The following is a 15,795-nucleotide window of genomic DNA, read 5'->3' as shown; positions in this document are numbered from 1 at the left end:
TACTGGTTCGCCGGCGTATCATACTCAGTGCTATTGCCAGGCCATGTCAAGCATTTACATTTATGGCCTTGTTGTCAGCCAAAAGGGACGTTAGGGGTTTGTGATCTGTCTCCAGCTCAAATTTCCTGCCAAACAGGTACTGGTGCATTTTTTTTACTGCATATATATATGCAAGCACTTCCTTTTCTACCATCCCATAGCCCCTTTCTGCCTGGGACAGACTTCTGGAGGCAGAAGCTACCAGCTGTAACTGACCCTTGGCATTAACATGCTGCAACACACGCCCGACCTCATAGGACGACGCATCGCACGTTAAAACAAGTTTCTTACATGGATCATATAGCGTTAACAGATTGTTGGACATAACAAATTTTGTGCTCTATCAAAAGCCCTTTCCTGGCTGTCCCCCCAGACCCATTCACGACCATTGCGTAGGAGCATGTGTAGTGGCTCTAACAGCGTGCTCAATTTGGGAAGAAAGTTACCAAAATAGTTCAGGAGCCCCAGGAACGAACGCAGCTCCGTCGTGTTACGGGGTCTGGGTGCTCTCTGGATCGCTTCCGCTTTGGATGCAGTAGGTCTGATCCCATCTGCTGCTACCCTCATCCCAGGAATTCTACCTCTGGAGCTAGGAAGACGCACTTCGCCTTTTTCAGTCGCAGACCTACCCGGTCCAGTCTGCAGGTTGTGGAGATGTTCTTCAGTATCGCAACCCGTGGTGAGGATGTCATCTTGAAAAACCACCGTCCTTGGAATTGACTTGAGGAGACTTACCATGTTTCATTGAAAGATCGCGATGGCCGAGTGACTCCCGAACGGACATCTGTTGTACGCAAACAACCCCTTGTGTGTCGTGATGGTGGTCAGCTTCTTCGACTCACTCACCAGCTCCTGGGTCATGTAAGCTGAAGTCAGGTCTAATTTTGAAAAAAGTTTGCCACCGGATAGCATCGCAAAGAAGTCCTCCGCTCTCGGTAGCGGGTACTGGTCTTGGAGTGACATCCGATTGATGGTGGCCTTGTAATCACCACATATCCTGACCGACCCATCCGCCTTGAGCACCGGCACAATCGGGCTCGCCCAGTCACTGAATTCGACTGGCGAGATGATGCCTTCCCTCAGCAGGCGGTCCAATTCATCTTATATCTTTTCCCGCATCACGTACGGCACCGCTCTGGCCTTGTGGTGTACTGGCCTGGCATCCGGGTTTATGTGAATCACTACCTTGGTCCCCATGAAAGTGCCGACGCTGGGTTGAAATAATGAGTCAAATTTGTCCAGGACCTGTGAGCATGATACTCGCTCCACAGAAGAAATTGCATTGACATCGCCCCATTTCCAGTTCATGACAGCAAGCCAACTCCTCCCCAGCAGTGTGGGACCATTCCGCGGGACAATCCAGAGTGTTAACCTGTTCTCCGAATATTTGTGGGTCACGACTACCGTGGCGCTGCCTAGCACCGGAATGATCTCCTTTGTATATATCCGTAGCTATGCGTCAATCGGCAATAATTTTGGCCTCCTGGCCTTGGACACCCACAACCTTTCGAACTGTTTGATACTCATCAGGGACTGGCTGGCCCCCGTGTCTAGCTCCATTGATACTGGGATGCCATTGAGGAGCATTTTCATCATTATCGGTGGTGTCCTGGTGTATGAACTGTATATGTGCTCCAAATGAACTCGCTGAACTTCAGCTTCCAGTGATTTTCCCCAGTGTCTATTTAGCCTCGTAGGGCTTACATCGGGCCCGTCCTCCTCGTACATCAACCTGGCTGCAGGCTTCCTGCACATATGCACTAAGTGACCGCTGGCGTTGCAATTTCTGCAGGTATATTACTGATACCTGCAAGCTCTGGCTGTGTATTTGCCTCCACACCTCCAACATGAGCCGTTGTTGGAAACAAAAGGTCCATTACCAGTCGATCGTCTCTAACTGTCTCTGTAACTGTCCTTAAACGTACCATTGACAGGTGTTGATGGCCTCATTACTGGCCGCATTGTCCTTTGCGATGGCATGAATCGTCGTTCAGCTAGCCTCTGTTGAATTTCCCCTTTGGGTTCAACTACATGCTCAGGCTTGTCCGATTGCCCCTGTCTGCCTGAAGAACTGTGTGCCGCATTAACAATGTTGACTCCCTGTCCATTTGCTGCATTTAAATCAAGATTTTTGTTAAACACCATTCTGGTCTCTTCCTCCCCTGAAATAAATGGCTGGGCCATCAAAGCCGCCGTTTCCAGGGTCAAGTCTTTGGTCTCAATCAGTTTCCTGAAAACCCCAGCGTGCCCGATGCCCTCAATAAAAAAGTCTCGCAGCATCTCCACTCTGCATGCATCTGGGAACTAACATAGGCTCGCCAGTCGCCGGTGGTCTGCCATGAAGTCTGGAATGTTTTGTCCTTCTCGCCGCCATTGTGTGTAAAACCGGTGTCTCGCCATGTGCATGCTGCTCGCTGGTTTAAAGTGTTCCCCGATCAACTTACTGAGCTCTTCAAAAGTCTTGTCCACCGACTTCTCTGGCGCTAGATGGTCCTTCATCAGGGAGCACGTCCTGGATCCACAAACCGTCAGGAGATGAGCCCTGCGTTGGTCAGCTGAATCCTGTCCCAGCCATTCCTTAGTGACGAAACTTTCCTGTAGTCTCTCAATAAAGTCGTCCCAATCATCCCCAACACAGTACCCCTCGTCTGTGCTGCTAGTGGCCATGCTTGTGTGGTTTAAATCCCAGTTTCTCGACGCTAATAATATGTCCTTGCTATACAGTACAAATGCACACGAGGCCCATACTAGACAGAAGGTCACTCTGTGACTAGTAACCTTTATTCCAGCACTGAAGTGTAGAAGATAGGTGGAGCTTCCTCTTTTATACCTGAAAGTCCAGGTTCGGAGTGTCTCCCTCAAGTTCACCACCTAGTGGTCAGTATTCTCACGGTGTACAACTTAGGTCAGTTTATACATGGATTACAATGACAGTTGAATACATGACAGGAACCTCTGGAAATGGGTGCCCTTTACAGCAGTGACTAAACTACAAAACTACTTCATTGGCTGTAAAGCTCTTTGAGATGTCCGGTGGCCGTGAAAGGCGCTATATAAACCCAAGTCTGTCTTCCTTTCTTTCTTTCAACAAAACCACAGGAAGGTCAGGTAGGAGAATCCAATCACCTCTCCGCCCTGGATCTGCGCTTGATCCAGGTGCATGGCCTGGATCGCCTCTCTGGGGAATCGTGGGGACACATATAGTGCGTGGAGACCCAGTGACGGTGGCCTTTGCTTCTCTATCCTCTTCATAGTACATAAGAACATAGAAACATAGAATATAGATGCAGGAGTAGGCCATTCGGCCCTTCGAGCCTGCACCGCCATTCAATATGATCATCGCTGATCATTCACCTCAGTACCCCTTTCCCGCTTTCTCTCTATACCCCTTGATCCCTTTAGCTGTAAGGGCCCTATCTAACTCCCTCTTGAATATATCCAATGAACTGGCATCAACGACTCTCTGCGGCAGGGAATTCCACAGGTTAACAACTCTCTGAGTGAAGAAGTTTCTCCTCATCTCAGTCCTGAATGGCCTACCCCTTATCCTAAGACTGTGTCCCCTGGTTCTGGACTTCCCCAACATCGGGAACATTCTTCCCACATCTAACCTGTCCCGTCCAGTCAGAATCTTATACGTTTCTATGAGATCCACTCTCAATCCTTCTAAACTCCAGTGTATAAAGGCCCAGTTGATCCAGTCTCTCCTCATATGTCAGTCCAGCCATCCCTGGAATCAGTCTGGTGAACCTTCGCTGCACTCCCTCAATAGCAAGAATGTCCTTCCTCAGATTAGGAGACCAAAACTGAACACAATATTCCAGGTGAGGCCTCACCAAGGCCCTGTACAACTGCAGTAAGACCTCCCTGCTCCTATACTCAAATTCCCTAGCTATGAAGGCGAACATGCCATTTGCCTTCTTCACCGCCTGCTGTACCTGCATGCCAACTTTCAATGACTGGTGAACCATGACACCCAGGTCTCGTTGCACCTCCCTTTTTCCTAATCTGCCACCATTCAGATAATATTCTGCCTTCGTGTTTTTGCCATCAAAGTGGATAACCTCACATTTATCCACATTATACTGCATCTGCCATGCATTTGCCCACTCACCTAACCTGTCCAAGTCACCCTGCAGCCTCTTAGCATCCTCCTCACAGCTCACTCCGCCACCCAGTTTAGTGTCATCTGCAAACTTGGAGATATTACACTCAATTCCTGCATCCAAATCATTAATGTATATTGTAAAGAGCTGGGGTCCCAGCATTGAGCCCTGTGGCACTCCACTAGTCACTGCCTCCCATTCCGAAAAGGACTCGTTTATCCAGACTCTCTGTTTCCTGTCTGCCAACCAATTCTCTATCCACGCCAGTATATTACCCCCAATACCATGTGCTTTAACTTTGCACACCAATCTCTTATGTGGGACCTTGTCAAAGGCCTTTTGAATGTCAAATACACCACATCCATTGGTTCTCTCTTGTTAACTCTACTAGTTACATCCTCAAAAAATTCCAGAAGATTTGTCAAGCATGATTTCCCTTTCACAAATCCATGCTGACTTGGACCGATCCTGTCACTGCTTTTCAAATGCGCTGCTATTTCATCCTTAATAATTGATTCCAACATTTTCCCCACTACTGATGTCAGGCTAACCAGTGTATAATTTCCTGCTTTCTCTCTCCCTCCTTTTTTAAAAAGTGGTGTTACATTAGCTACCCTCCAGTCCATAGGAACTGATCCAGAGTCAATAGACTGTTGGAAAATGATCACCAATGCATTCACTATTTCCAGGGCCATCACCTTAAGTACTCTGGGATGCAGACAATCAGGCCCCGGGGATTTGTCAGCCTTCAATCCCATCAATTTCACCAACACAATTTCCCGCCGAATAAGGATATCCTTCAGTTCCTCCTTCTCACTAGACCCTCGGTCCCCTAGTACATCCGGAAGGTCATTTGTGTCTTCCTTCGTGAAGACAGAACCAAAGTATTTGTTCAATTGGTCTGCCATTTCTTTGTTCCCCATTATTAATTCACCTGAGTCCAACTGCAAGGGACCTACGTTTGTCTTGACTAATCTTTTTCTCTTCACATATCTATAGAAGCTTTTGCAGTCAGTTTTGATGTTCCGGGCAAGCTTCCTCTCGTATTCTATTTCCCCCCTCCTAATTAAACCCTTTGTCCTCCTCTGCTGAATTCTAAATTTCTCCCAGTCCTCAGGTTTGCTGCTTTTTCTGGCCAATTTATATGCCTCTTTCTTGGATCTAACACTATCCTTAATTTCCCTTGTTAGCCACGGTTGAGCCACCTTCCCTGTTTTATTTTTACTCCAGACAGGGATGCTCAACTGTCGAAGTTCATCCATGTGACCTATAAATGTTTGCCATTGCTTATCCACCGTCAACCCTTTAAGTATCATTTGCCAGTCTATTCTTGCCAATTCACGCCTCATGGCGTCCAAGTTAGCTCTCCTTAAGTTTAGGACCCTAGTTTCTGAATTAACTGTGTCACCCTCCATCTTAACAAAGAATTCTACCATATTATGGTCACTCTTCCCCAAGGGGCCTTGCACAACAAGATTGCCAATTAGTCCTCTCTCATTACACATCACCCAGTCTAGGATGGCCAGCTCTCTAGTTAGTTCCTCGACATATTGGTCAAGAAAACCATCCCTAATACACTCCAGGAAATCCTCCTCTACCGCATTGCTATCAGTTTGGTTAGCCCAATCTATATGTAAATTCATGTCGCCCATGATAACTGCTGTACCTTTATTGCACACATCCCTTATTTCTTGTTTGATGCTGTCCCAAATCTCACTACTACTATTTGGTGGCCTGTACACAACTCCCACCAGCGTTTTCTGTCCTTTGGTATTCCGCAACTCCACCCATACCGATTCCACATCATCCAAGCCAATGTCCTTCCTTACAATTGCATTAATTTCCTCTTTAACCAGCAACGCCACCCCGCCTCCTTTTCCTCTCTGTCTATCCTTCCTAAATGTTGAGTTCCCAGCCTTGTTCACCCTGGAGCCATGTCTCTGTGATGCAAATTACATCATATCCATTAACTGCTATCTGCGCAGTTAACTCGTCCACCTTATTCCGAATACTCCTCGCATTGAGGCACAGAGCCTTCAGGCTTGTCTTTTTAACACACCTTGCCCCTTTAGAATTTTGCTGTAATGTGGCCCTTTTTGTTTTTTGCCTTGGGATTCCCTGCCCTCCACTTTTACTATTCTCCTTTCTATCTTTTGCCTCTGTCTCCCTTTTATTTCCCTCTGTCTCCTTGCATAAGTTCCCTATGAGAAATAGGAGCAGGAGTAGGCCATAGTGTGGCATTCCATCCTTTTTAGACAAGACCTTTAAATTTTGGTCGGCTGGATCTTCTGCCTGTCCATAAATCAATGGGCTACTCCTGGGAATTGTTCCCTTTACGCCCTTACAGGGGCTCAGTAGAGTTGGCCCTCTGCTTACTTCATGTTGTTGCCAAGACCACCTGTCTGGAAAATGAGCATTCCACAGATGCTAGGGGAAGCTTACCTCAATAAACCTGTAAAAATTATTTAAATTGGTCTGGCCCTGCCTCTTGATGGATACCATGGCTGTCCTGTTGGAAATAGATGGAGTGATGTGTGTGGGCTTTACACCTACCTCATGCAGTAACACATCTACTTTGCCAACCTTTAAACGTGGGGCAGGAGGGGTGTCACTTACCCACAAAACTGTTTCATGCCTCCAGATTACATTTCCGTTGACTGGCAGGCCTGCTCGTTGAAGAGCTCTGCCATCAGTTCTGCATTCAGACTGCTGTTCTTACCTGGACAAACTGAACTTTGAGCATTACGGCTTAGGAGCCTGAGCCCTGCTCCCTTAAGTGTTCGTGTGATGAAATGGGACCTCTGCCCGCCCTTACCCCAGGCTGGAGACCACATCTAAAATCCCAAGATGGGGTTACTTACCTTTCTGGGACGGTCCACTGACGCCTGCATCAATAGTGCCCTGCCAGCCCCATCTTAACTCCGCCCACCCCATCTTAACCTGCCCACCCCATCTCAACCCCGCCCACCCCATCTCAACCCCGCCCACCCCATCTCAACCCCGCCCACCCCATCTCAACCCCGCCCACCCCATCTCAACCCCGCCCACCCCATCTCAAACCCCGCCAATCCCATCTTAACCCTGCCCACCCTTCTAAGACCCCCAAAATGTCAAATGGGCTGAAGAAACAAATGAAGTCTTCCCCCTCTCATGGGATCCCTTCAGGATCAATTACATTTTCCTAGTCAGTTACGCTGAGATTTTTACAGGTATAAAGCTCAGAAACTTCCCCTGACACACTTCCTTGATCTGCCCATGGTCACCATGACTGGAATTTAAAGGTCTGGTCTAAACGGAGTAGAAATCCTGGCAGATAGGTTCCAGTCCATATTCCAGGCAGCCCCAGGTGAAATAGAATTACCTCCCTCTTCCAACCGAGGAATTTCAGAGTCAATCCTTTTTTTTTCTCCCCACTATCTCCAGGTTTCCTTCAATGCAGGTCCTTTGATGTGCACCTCCACGAGCAGCATTCCTGCAGCACCAGTTCAACCCTGAGACTGTGAGCAGTGCTGATCAGGGTCATTCATGGTGCCTACCAATGGCAGTGTTGTACCTGGAGGAAGAACAGGAATTCCTGCAGAGGGTGGGGAGACAGGTGTGCTGACATAGCAGGCAGCGACCCTCACTTGCAGGCAGTCCAGGAATTACAGTTGTATGACCCAGCTGGGTCGTACTCTGGAGGCTGATCTAGAGATAGCATCCAGCACAGGGACAGCCCTGGCCCTGCCTGTTGTGTTCAAAGTCACTGCCAATTTGAACCTTATGCTGCTGGCTCACTTCAAGATGCGATTGTTGACATTTGTCAGATGAGTCAGAAGATGCATCAAGCAGGCGACTGTAACCAGAGGCAACATCATTGTCACTTTCCTCAGGGAAAGGAAATAACAACTCAAGTGGGGGTAGCACTTCTAGCAGGCCACCATTGATGGCACCCACATTGTCATCAGTGCACCAACAACAAGCCTTTGGCACAAATGAATCACCAATAATTTATTTTGATTAATGTGCAAGTGCCTTTGGCCGATCTTAACTGAATAATACAGCTGACAGACTACTCTGGCAGCAGCTGTGATACTTACATCTTGTGGCAGTCAAAGGTGTCTCAATGTCTCGAAGGAGCAGGACTTTTTCAGTTTTTTTAATTGATTCTCAGGATATGGGCATCACTAGCAAGGCCAGCTATTATTGCCCATCTCTAGTTGCCCCAGAGAAGGTGGTGGTGAACCACCTTCTTGAATCATTACAGTCCATGTGCTGAAAGTATCCTACAGTGCTGTTAGGTAGGGAGTCCCAGGATTCTGAGCCAATGATGATGAAGGAACAGTGATGTATTTTCAATCTGGGATAGTGTGTGACTCATAGGGAAACTCAGAGATGATGACGCCCCAATGGATCAGCTGCCTTTTCTTTCTAGGTGGTGGAGATCATGGGTTGGGGAGATGCGGGAGGAGGTGGAAAGGGAGCTGTCCTACCTTTCCCCACTTTCATCTCAGCAGACAGGGAAGGGTGTGAGGATTCATGCGGGGCTACTCTGTGTGAGAGAGGGATTGGAACCATTTTACATATTGTTTAATGAGGGGGGCGGGGGGCGAGCGGGGTACAGGAATGATTCTGTTGCTCGGGGAGAGGGAAGGATCGTTTCATTGCACAGGTGCAGGGTTTCTAGGGGGAATTTTAGTGCTAAAGGTGGGTGTGAGGTGTTTTATTACTGCTAATTTCATTTGAATGGTCACTGGGGCAGGGGTTACAATTCTGGGGGATTGTGACGCTGGGCCCATCTCATCGCGGGTGGAATGAGCATGGAACACTACTTCTGAGCGAATAACAGGAAATGGTGAGGTACGGGAGTAAGAGTTGGAGGAAGAGGCTCACAGGCTAGCTTACCTTTCACTGTTACTTCAACAGAAATTAGGGTTCAAGTCTTTGGGAATATTGCGAGAATGCTTTGAGCAGCACATGATCAACAGTTCAGCTTCTCCAGGGTGTTTGGGAACATTGCGCTTTGTACCTGGTTTTAAACTAAATTGCTTGGGGAGCAGAAAACTTGGGGATAATCAGATTTTGGTTTGAATCAATGGAGACAGGATGAGCTATATAAGTACATGAGGGTGAAATGAATAGAAAGATATGCTGATAGGACGAGATGAAGTGGGGTGGGAGGAGGGCTGCATTTTACAGGAAGCATCTGGTTTTCATTTCCATTGATTTCAAACTGCGGTGATTTCTATAATAGGTGAGCGATCGCAGTGCCAGTTTTACACACATTCGACAAATTGAAAATCAACCCCTTATACTAAAGCAAAATATTGCGGATGGTGGAAACCTGACACAAAAACAAAAAATTCTGGAAATACTGTGGACAGAGAAACAGGTTGATGACTTTTCATCAGAAAATCTACCCTTAGCTGTTGAAATATCTGCTAATGTTGAAATTCTCATACCGTGAGCGCATCATCTCCATTCCACATGAGAGTCAGGCCGACCTTTACAGTGATGCGGGTGTAATTGCTGACTTTCTCAATCATGATCCCAGAATGGGTGTAAGGTAGTGTTACCCTAGGATAAGAAAAGCAAGCCGTTATACCAGTTTTCAACATAGTTTAATGGTCTGACTAACTGTGTAATGATGCGATTATTTACAAATTGATTGTTTCTTTATCCATTTGCAACTCTGTCCAACACACTTAGCTCCACCCTACCCCAGCACAAATTCCAACTCATCCAAAACTCCATTACTCGCATTCTATCCTCCTCACCCATTATCCCATCCTCACCAACTTCTACTGGAATTCATCTTCCAGTACTATCTAAATGAATGTCCTCTATTTATATTGACTTGAAAATTCTCCTTGTTTATCAGTTCTGCACTGTAAAATTCTCTTCAGAAAAACCCTCGACCTTGTTGCATATCCCCCCACCTTCAAAACCTTCTTTGAAACTTATCTCTTTGACCAGACCTTTGGTGACTTCCCTGAGCTTTACTCGTAACTCCTGCTCTGTGTGCAATTGTCTTAGGAAGGCTTGCTATGATGCGGATGCTCGTAAGTGTCAGTTCATGTTGTTGTATTGATTTGAACTTAAAAATGTGTGAAAGGTTTTGTGCAGCGTTAGTCTGAGATTCACTTTTATTGCATTGCAAGATTTTCAAAATTTAATGTAATGTAGAGATAATCAGCCTCTCTTTGGAGGGGAATGATCTTTTGAATTCTGTTCGAAAGCAGATAATACTTGAAACTGATTAGGGAATAATTTAGAAATAAGGGCCTAGAAATTGGAGAATGCTGGAAACCTGCCAGTAACATTGGTGGCCAAGGAGAACTGGCATTTTGGTACTGCCTGCTCATTAACTGGTGCAACACATTCAGAAGGAGGCGATAGGTTTCCTCTGTCTCCCGCTCACTGCCAGCCAATGTTTGTCAAGTTTTTATTTGTTTATAGAATCATAGAAATTTACAGCATGGAAGGAGGCCATTTCGGCCCATCGTGTCCGCGCCGGCCGACCAAGAGCTATCCAGCCTAATCCCACTTTCTAGCTCTTGGTCCGTAGCCCTGTAGGTTACGGCACTTTAAGTGCACATCCAAGTATTTTTTTAATGTAGTGAGGGTTTCTGCCTCTCCCGCCCTTACAGGCAGTAAATTCCAGACCCCCACCACCCTCTGGGTGAAGAAATTTCCCCTCAAATCCCCCCTCTAAACCTCCCCCAATTACTTTAAATTTATGTACCCTGGTTGTTGACCCCTCTGCCAAGGGAAATAGGTCCTTCCTATCCACTCTATCCAGGCCCCTCATAATTTTACACACCTCAATCAGGTCTCTCCTCAGCCTCCTCTGTTCCAAAGAAAACAGATCCAGCATCTCCAATCTTTCCTCATAGCCAAAATTCTCCAGCCCAGGCAACATTCTGGTAAATCTCCTCTGCACCCTTTCCAGTGCAATCACATCTTTCCTGTAATGTGGTGACCAGAACTGCACACAGTACTCCAGCTGCAGCCTAACCAGTGTTTTATGCAGTTCAAGCATAACCTCCCTGCTCTTGTATACCATGGTTTCGACTAATAAAGGCAAGTATTCCATATGTCTCTTAACCACCTTATCTACCTGACCTGTTACCTTGAGGGATCTGTGGACCTGCACTCTAAGATCCCTTTGTTCCTCTATGCTTTTCAGTGTCCTACCATTTAATGTGTATTCCCTTGCCTTGTTAGACCTCCCCAAATGCATTACCTCACACTTATCCGGATTGAATTCCATTTGCCACTGTTCTGCCCACCTGACCAGTACATTGAAATCTTCCTGCAAGACGCAGCTTGCTTCTTCATTATCAACCACACAGCCTATTTTAGTTTAATCTGCAAACTTCTTAATCATACCCCCAACATTGAAGTCCAAGTCATTGATATATAGCACAAAAAACAAGGGACCCAGCACTGAGCCTTGCGGAACCCCACTGGATGCAGCCTTCCAGTCACAAAAACACCCATCGGCCATTACTCTTTGCTTCCTGCCTCTGAGCCAATTTTGGATCCAACTTGTCACTTTGCCCTGGATCCCATGGGCTTTTACTTTCGTGACTGCCTGCCATGTGGGACCTTATCAAAAGCTTTGCTAAAATCCATGTACACTACATCATACACCCTGCCCTCATCGACCCTCCTGGTTACCTCCTTGAAAAATTCAATCAAGTTAGTCAGACATGACCTTCCCTTAACAAATCCATGCCGACTGTCTTTGATTAATCCATGTCTGTCCAAATGAAGGTTTATCCTGTGCCTCAGGATTTTTTCCAATAATTTTCCCAGGCTGACTGGCCTGTAATTACTCGCTCTATCCCTTTCTCCCTTTTTAAACAATGGTACAACATTCGCAGTCCTCCAGTCCTCCGGCACCACACCTGTAGCCAGAGAGGACTGGAAAACGATGATTAGAACCTCTGCTATTTCCTCTTTTGCTTCTCTTAACAGCCTGGGATACATTTCATCTGGGCCTGGGGATCTATTCACTTTCAAAGGCGCTAAGCCCCTTAATACTTCGTCTCTCATGTCATGAATGCAGATGAAAAAGATCTTATCACAGATCATCTTCAATCGTTGCAATGGAGTTCATCCATTGATTGATTGGTAAAAACATATAGGACCTGAAATTACGGTCGGAGGCTTCCCGTGGACGAATGATTCCAATGCGCAAGAAAAGTACTCACCTATCTGTGCCTCCGTATCTTCGGACTCTTGCAGTCCTGGGTCTGCACGCGCACCTCTGCATAAAGCCTATGTATCTCGGAGCGCATGTGGTTCGCCATTATCCCTGAGATCATGTGAGGTGGCCCAACCAATCAAAAAGGGGAATTCCCATTATGCTTATGGTTATTCCATTTACATATGGAATCCCCAGAAGCATAATAAGAATGACATAACAAATACATTTTCACACAACATCTTTAACATAGCTAAACATCCTAAGGCACTTCACAGGAACGGAATCAGACAAAAAATATTGACACTGAGCCAAAGAAGGAAAAATTAGGACTTGTGACAAAAAGCTTGGTCAAAGAGAGAGGTTTTAAGGAGTGTTTTAAAAATGGAGAGAGAGAGGGAGAGGCAGAGAGGTTTAAGGAGGAAATTCTATAGCTTAAGGCCTAGGCAGCGACGGCAATGGCTTTGATCTTCCCACTATTTAATTGGAGGAAATTTCTGCTCATCCAGTATTGTATGTCGGACAAGCAGTGTGACAAATCAGAAGCAGTGGAGGGGTCGCGAGAGGCGTTGGTGAAAAGAAAGAAAGACCACCAGACGTCTCAAAGCACTTTACAGCCAATGAAGTACTTTAGGTGAGTAGTCACTTTGTAATGTGGGAAATGCCGCAGCCAATTTGCACACAGCAAGCTCCCACAAACAGCAAAGTGATGATGGCCAGATAAACTACTTTTTTGTGTTATGTTGATAGATGTGAGGTAGAGTCTGTGTATCTGTGGAGTCTGATGTGTTTTCGGATGATGTCACTGAGGGGAAGCATGCAAAGGACAATTAGGAGGAAGCCCAGGATAGATTGTGGGAGTGGGAAGAGAACTGAGGAACAATATCAAAATTTACTGATGACACAAAATTGGACAGTTAGTTAGGTGGCAGTTGAAGTTCAATCGAGAAATGTGAGGTACAGGTTGAATCTCCCTTATCCGGCACCCTTGGGACCTAGCCTGTGCCGGTTAAGGGATTTTGCCGGATGAGGGGAGGTCAGTGGCCCGAGGGGGAGGGGGGGGCGGGGAGGAGGTCGGGGCAGGTCCTTGGCGGGATGCGAAGGAAGGGTCGGCAGGCCCTCAGGCCGAGTGTTGGCGCGGCCCCAGAAGGCCGAGTGTTGGCAGGCCCAAAGTCGGGGTGGAGGTCGGCCGCATTCTGCACATGCGCTCCCAACCACTGGAATCATGCTGGACGAGGGGTGGTGCCGGATAAAGGAGTCCTGGATAAGGGAGCTCCAACCTGTAATACATTTTGGAAATAAAAGTAGGAAAAGCTTGAACAACTTTGATGGTAAGAATGTAAATGGAATAGAAGATGAGAAGGGTTTTGGTGTGCAGATGCACAGGTCATCAAAGCTAGTAGCAACAACCAACAACTTGCATTTATATAGCATCTTTAATGCTGTAAAACATCCCAAGGTGCTTCACAGGAGAGTTATCAAACAAAATGTGACTCCAAGACTAATAAGGAGACTTTAGTAGAGGTGAAGAAGGTTTTAAGGAGTGTCCTAAAGTAGGAGAGAGCAAAGTTTAGGAAGGACATTACAGAGCCTAAGGCTTCGGCAGCTGAAGGCACGGCCGCCAATGGTGGAGCAATTAAAATCGGGGATGCACAAGAGGCCAGAATTGGAGGAGCACAGAGATATTGTTGGGTTGTAGGGCCAGAGGAGGTTACAGAGATAGGAAGGAAGGGATTTAAAAACAAGGATGAGAATTTTAAAACTGAGGCTTTGTAGGTCAGCGAGCACTAGGGTGATGGGTGAATGGGATTTGGTGCGAGTTAGGTTACAAGCATAAGAACATAAGAACATAAGAATTAGGAACAGGAGTAGGCCATCTAGCCCCTCGAGCCTGCTCCGCCATTCAACAAGATCATGGCTGAAGTGGACTCAGCTCCACTTACCCGCCCACTCCCCGTAACCCTTAATTCCCTTATTGGTTAAAAATCTATCTATCTGTGATTTGAATACATTCAATGAGTTAGCCTCAACTGCTTCCTTGGGCAGAGAATTCCACAGATTCACAGCCCTCTGGGAGAAGAAATTCCTTCTCAACTCGGTTTTAAATTGGCTCCCCCGTATTTTGAGGTTGTGCCCCCTAGTTCTAGTCTCCCTGACCAGTGGAAACAACCTCTCTGCCTCGATCTTGTCTATCCCTTTCATTATTTTAAATGTTTCTATAAGATCACCCCTCATCCTTCTGAACTCCAACGAGTAAAGACCCAGTCTACTCAATCTATCATCATAAGGTAACCCCCTCATCTCCGGAATCAGCCTAGTGAATCATCACTGTACCCCCTCCAAAGCTAGTATAACCTTCCTTAAGAAAGGTGACCAAAACTACACGCAGTACTCCAGGTGTGGCCTCACCAATACCCTATACAATTGCAGCAGGACCTCCCTGCTTTTGTACTGAATCCCTCTCGCAATGAAGGCCAACATTCCATTCGCCTTCCTGATTACCTGCTGCACCTGCAAACTAACTTTTTGGGATTCATGCACAAGGACCCCCAGGTCCCTCTGCACCGCAGCATGTTGTAATTTCTCCCCATTCAAATAATATTCCCTTTCACTGTTTTCTTTTCCAAGGTGGATGACCTCACATTTTCCGACATTGTATTCCATCTGCCAAACCTTAGTACATTCGCTTAACCTATCCAAATCTCTTTGCAACCTCTCTGTGTCCTCTACACAACCCGCTTTCCCACTAATCTTTGTGTCATCTGCAAATTTTGTTACACTACACTCTGTCCCCTCTTTCAGGTCATCTATGTATATTGTAAACAGTTGTGGTCCCAGCACCGATCCCTGTGGCACACCACTAATCACCGATTTCCAACCTGAAAAGGACCCATTTATCCCGACTCTCTGCTTTCTGTTCGCCAGCCAATTCTTGATCCATGCCAATAAGTTTCCTCTGACTCCGCGTACCTTTATCTTCTGCAGTAACCTTTTGTGTGGCACCTTATCGAATGCCTTTTGGAAATCTAAATACACCACATCCATCGGTACACCTCTATCCACCATGCTCGTTAGATCCTCAAAGAATTCCAGTAAATTAGTTAAACCTGATTTCCCCTTCATGAATCCATCTTGCGTCTGCTTGATTGCACTATTCCTATCTAGATGTCCCGCTATTTCTTCCTTAATTATAGCTTCAAGCATTTTCCCCACTACAGATGTTAAACTAACCGGCCTATAGTTACCTGCCTTTTGTCTGCCTCCTTTTTTAAACAGTGGCGTTACATTATCTGCTTTCCAATCTTCTGATACCTCCCCAGAGTCCAGAGAATTTTGGTAGATTATAACGAATGCATCTGCTATAACTTCCGCTATCTCTGTTAATACCCTAGGATGCATTTCATCAGGACCAGGGGACTTGTCTACCTTGAGTTCCATTAGCCTGTCCAGCACTACCCC

The 15,795-nt window shown here is 46.4% G+C and overlaps 1 protein-coding gene across 10 annotated transcripts in view; it reads right to left on the bottom strand.

Moving 5' to 3' along the window:
• Nucleotides 1-15,795, bottom strand: part of LOC139279954 (mucin-2-like) — a 242,283-nt gene that overhangs the window by 168,534 nt on the left and 57,954 nt on the right. For 9 of the 10 annotated variants that reach the window (XM_070899303.1, XM_070899305.1, XM_070899304.1 and 6 more), the window contains one exon: nucleotides 9,587-9,701. In XM_070899303.1, coding sequence (XP_070755404.1) covers nucleotides 9,587-9,701 — 115 coding nt within the window. Of the gene's footprint in view, nucleotides 1-9,586; nucleotides 9,702-15,795 lie in introns of those variants that run through there. The other variant, XM_070899310.1, reaches the window with a different exon arrangement.

The sequence above is a fragment of the Pristiophorus japonicus genome, chromosome 14, assembly GCF_044704955.1.
Source record: "Pristiophorus japonicus isolate sPriJap1 chromosome 14, sPriJap1.hap1, whole genome shotgun sequence".
NCBI classification, from domain to species: Eukaryota; Metazoa; Chordata; class Chondrichthyes; family Pristiophoridae; genus Pristiophorus; species Pristiophorus japonicus.
The sequence above is the reverse complement of the archived record's forward strand: the minus strand, read 5'-3'. Positions and strand labels throughout refer to the sequence as shown.